This window comes from Penaeus japonicus, unplaced genomic scaffold (assembly GCF_977035675.1).
Source record: "Penaeus japonicus unplaced genomic scaffold, GWHDUDI00000001_assembly GWHDUDI00000030, whole genome shotgun sequence".
Classification (NCBI taxonomy): Eukaryota; Metazoa; Arthropoda; class Malacostraca; order Decapoda; family Penaeidae; genus Penaeus; species Penaeus japonicus.
Window position 1 is genome coordinate 19680399 of NW_028234432.1, and position 5000 is coordinate 19685398.

At 33.7% G+C, this 5000-nt stretch overlaps 1 protein-coding gene across 1 annotated transcript in view; it reads left to right on the forward strand.

Annotated features, from left to right (window-relative positions):
• Window positions 1–1060: 1060 nt before the first annotated feature.
• The window catches only part of Tcs4 (Threonyl-carbamoyl synthesis 4), an 11437-nt gene continuing 7497 nt past the window's right edge, over window positions 1061–5000 (forward strand). The window contains exons 1-5 of the mRNA XM_043032883.2: window positions 1061–1314; window positions 2902–3011; window positions 3285–3418; window positions 3656–3780; window positions 4181–4309. Of these exons, the coding sequence (XP_042888817.2) occupies window positions 1075–1314; window positions 2902–3011; window positions 3285–3418; window positions 3656–3780; window positions 4181–4309 (738 nt within the window). The 5' untranslated portion in view covers window positions 1061–1074. The remainder of the gene's footprint in view (window positions 1315–2901; window positions 3012–3284; window positions 3419–3655; window positions 3781–4180; window positions 4310–5000) is intronic.

A 5000-nucleotide genomic window follows, 5' to 3' on the forward strand; every position in this document is an offset into this window, starting at 1 on the left:
TATATATATATATATATATATATATATATATATATATATATATATATATATATATTTTTTTTTTTTTTTTTTTTTTTTTTTTTTTTTTTTTTTTTTTTTTTTTTTTTTTTTTGTCTGAGCAATGGATTATTACAGTTTTAATGGGTTGCATCAATACTGAGACACCATGTAATTCTATTATCATAATCTTTCTTACTTGTATCCTTACTGCCATTACTACTGTTATTATGATTATCAGTATCGCCATCACTGATATCATCACCATTATCATTATTTTCCCTACCATCATTACTTTTATTCATATTATGATTATTATAATTATTATCAACATGAACACTATCTTTATCGCTAATGCTATCATTATAACTGTCATTAAACATTATTGTCAATACTAGTAGTATTGTTGATATCATCATTATCATTATCTTACTATCGTTATCAACATTATCATCATCATTATTGCTTTTTTATCATTCTTATTCTTATTCTTATCATCATCTCTGTTATCTTTATCATCATTACCATTATCTTCATCATCATCACCATCATTCTTATAAACGCCGTCATCATCATCGTCATCGCCACCATCATCATCATCACCATTATCATCATCCTCATTATCATTCTTATCATCATCACTTACATCATTCGTATCATTTGTTTATCATCATCATTGTTATTAGCATCCTTATCATCATGTTAATCATTTCATTACTGTTATTATTATTATTGTCGTTATCATTATTTTCATTATTAGTTTTATCATCATTATGATTGATACCATTATCATTATTTTCACTATTACTATTATTATTTTCATTATTATAATGATTATTTTCATCACGATAATTGTCATCATTATCTTTATCATTTTGTTGTTATCAACATCACCATTATTATCATTTGTCATCATGAACATTTTTTTAAAATCATTATCATGTTCATTATTAGTTCATTAATATTACGAATATCATAATGATTATTACCATAATTAGTGCCATTGCTATTATTATTAGGATCCTTATCGAGTATATTTATGATCCCTGTGCCTCTGCCGGCATGTAAACAAACATCATGGCTGCTCTCACTTGGACAAAATTACGAAGTGCTCACAGATATTTCGGTCACAGCAACTTACTGAAGGCTTATATTCGTCATTCGCAAAAGCATGAATATTTCTGTATACTTAGTATTCACAATGATAGGTTTATTCGGCCTGTCACTTTATCTTATGCATCAAGAAGGGACATAAGATATGATGCCCGTGTCTCAGAATCACGGAATTATGCAACTTCAGGATCTAGGAGACGTCAGGTTCGTTGTTTTTCCGATCTAAAGTATGAACACAATTATGATATATGGATCAGAATATTGATAAGCAAATGTATTAGTAATAAAGAATATTCCCATATCCTAATACAATCAGGGATTAAAGGGAGTTGTTTTATCTGTAGATCATGATGTACTATCAAAAAGAAATACGAGAGAGTATAATTGATTTGAAAAAACATAAATTGATAATAGATCTGTCAGGTGTAATATAGGTAAGTTTTCCAAATAACGCCGCATCACTAAATATCATAAAAGTGGTATCAAAGGATTCCTCTCAACCTCTACTGTTCGTTTATAGTAGAAAGAATGTGCGATTCCACCCCTGGACCCCACAATCTGGGTCCCGATAGTAGGGGAGGGCATGAAGTAGATCAGGGAAGTTACGAGTAAAATGTTACGAAATACTATGATAATGGTATCAATGGATTCCTCTCAACCTCTACTGTTCATACATAATAGAAATAATGTGCGATTCCACCCCTGGACCCCACAATCTGGTTCTCTTTATTTAGGCACTACCTCGTGCTACCTTGTCCTATGTTGGGGCATATTTTGTATGCAAAATCTTAAACCAACTACCTACCTAACTTTGCCTAGGTTTCAATTAAGCCCTAGCCAAGGGGCGAAGCCCCCCCCTGGAACCCCTCTTATTAGGGTACATCGTGCAGCATACCTTGTACAAAATATACCGAAAACCACCATCCTCGCCCTGAAAATCAAACATGGCTGTGTTTACATATTTCTGACTAGCGACAAGCTGTGGAATGGAAACTCCCAATGAATTACATGCATGAGTTGTTATTTTCTCTCGATAGATGGCGCATTATTCCCCATTGTTTACAGTATAATTATACAGTACCCTCTATTGAATTTTCACGTCATTATCGGTAGTAGTTTCCTATCCAGAGGCTGCTCATGCGCAGTAATGTGATTGCCAGCTTCGCATAGCATTGAAATTTCACTTGTGGTAATCATGGTGCAGTGTGAGGGGTGCTCCTGGTCATTATACGACTTTATTAGAGATGCTTGTGGAGAAAATGATCGCTCCTCCACCCAGCTACATCAGGCAACCCCCAACACCCCTCACAGGTTAGTAACGAGCTAAGCACATCAACAGAAATAATTATATATCATAGGTAGCATGAAGTGCCTTAAGAAAGGGGGGGTCCAGGTCCTTGGCTAGGGCAAACTTGAAAACTAGGCAAAGTTAGGTAGGTAGTTGGGTTAAGCTTTTGCATATGAAATATGTACCAAAATAGCACGAAGTGCCTTAAGAAAGGGGGGTCCAGGGGGGAGTGAAGCCCCCCCTTGGCTAGGGCTAACTTCAAAGTTAGGTAGGTAATTGGGTTTACAATGGTTTTTTCGCAGCATAAATTGCTTGGATATGAAAGTAAGATTTACCTGGCTTTGCCATATTCTTTCAGAAATATTTTGCCACATTGATGCAAGTGATATCTCAAAATTCTTATTATGTATGTAGTATCAGTAGAGTTTATGAGTGATTATACATATGCTGTAAATAATTTTATTCTTCCTATACTCTAAAGTTTGATATCTGCTTTTCCTTAGCTAGTATTGGGCATTGAGACAAGCTGTGATGACACTGGTGCATCTGTGGTTGATGAAAAAGGGACAGTGCTTGGTGAAGCCCTTAACACTCAACAGAAAATACATTTGATGTAAGTATGTTTTAAGTATACTTAAGGAGCAGATTAGGTCTATTGTTTGGGGAAAAGAATATATACTGATAATAGAAAATATGTTGACCTCACCATTCTTCTTTTCTAGAATATGAATTACAGATGTATATTTGAAGATCTTTTGTATTTATCAGATATGCATCAAGCACATATATAACATACCAGCATTTATCATGCACATGCGACTAAATGAGTATGACAGTGTGTAACTATGTCAGTAGGGAATACTGAGAAGGACTCTTGCACTGATAGGCATGGCGGAATTATTCCTCCAGTGGCTCGACGTCTACATGCAGCGAATATTGAAACAGTTGTCAACATGGCCTTGGAGAGATCAGGAGTCTCACTGGAGGAAATAGATGCAGTTGCTGCTACAGTGAAACCAGGTGTGGAATATTATGAAATAGAAAATAATAAAAATTTAACGGAAGTAAAAGAGCATGGTTTGCCGAACTTAACTAGTTTGTTCATATTTCTGGCTATATTTCTTAATAAAGGGTGTCAAATTTAGCATGAATGAATGGATTAATGTGGCTATTATATATTATACTATAATAAGTCTACAATGTAGGATTCCTTTGAGAATACTTGTATTTTGATATTAATATAATATTTTCTTACAGGATTGCCCTTATCACTTGCTGTTGGTACAGAATATGGGAAACAGATAGCTTTAAATGCTAAAAAGCCATTCATACCAATTCATCACATGGAAGCACATGCACTTACCGTTCGTATGGTAGAGCAGGTAAGTTGAAGCCAGTGTGTAAGCAGATTATGATTATAGAAAACTTGCTTCATTATTTTTGCCTATCTGCATTTTTCTTCTACATTCCCCTCTTTTATCATTCTCTGTTATTCTTACCTTCTGTCCTTCCTTATTTACTTTTATCAGCTTTTCCATTTATTTGATCTTAGGTATGAAATATCACATTTGAGCAGTACAGCTTTGTTTGATTAGAATTCACAAAAAAAAAAAAAAAAAAAAAAAAAAAAAAAAAAAAAAAAAAAAAAAAAAAAAAAAAAAAATATATATATATATATATATATATATATATATATATATATATATATATATATAATGTGCACCAAGTATTCCACAGCTGTTATGTAACCGAAAATTAATAAAAAAAACTGTACACTTTCAGATTGAGTTCCCATTTCTGGTGTTACTAGTGTCAGGAGGCCATAGTTTGTTGGTGTTGGCTCATAGTATTGACAGATGGTCCATTATTGGTCAGACTGTTGATGATGCACCTGGAGAAGCACTTGATAAGGTAAAAGATCTGGAAAATTTCTTCCTCTTTTGCTTCATTTCCATTATCTCTTTTCTCTTCCCTTCTTTTGCCTCCTCTCCTATTTCATTTTATTCCAATTCTCCCCTCTTTTGTTTGTTAATTCTCTCTTAACCTGTTAATGATAGGGATAGATTTGTTTACCCAAGCTTCAGTATTGGTTTTATTCGGAGTGAGGCAGCTTCACGCAACACACTTTGACATTTCCCACTATTTTAGTCATTCATTGTAGAACTAGAGCCATTTTTTATGTGTCATACTGTATTTAGAGACTTATATCTGTCCTATCACAAGCTCTATCAATTTTGTAGTTGACTAAAATTGTAGCATGTGATCCCTATTTGCTCATTATTTTCGTTATTCTCAGTGTGATAGAAGTATTGCTGTTTTCTGGGAGGACAAAAAATAACTTTTTTTTTTTTTTTTTTTTTTTTTTGTATGCTTCCATGAGCGAATACGAAACATATAACCATCTACAATGAAGATAACATTTTGCCTGCACATCCTTCACTGTGGTACTTTAGAGCAAAAGGTCAGCAACTTGCTATGTGCCATTGCTCTATAAAGATATTGCTTGCTAGGTTCTCTCTCCTGCTGGTGCTAGAAGAAAGTGGTGCCATCTAGGTTTTTGATGTTAGATGAAGCCCATTTTGCTTAATATTACAGCAGTTAT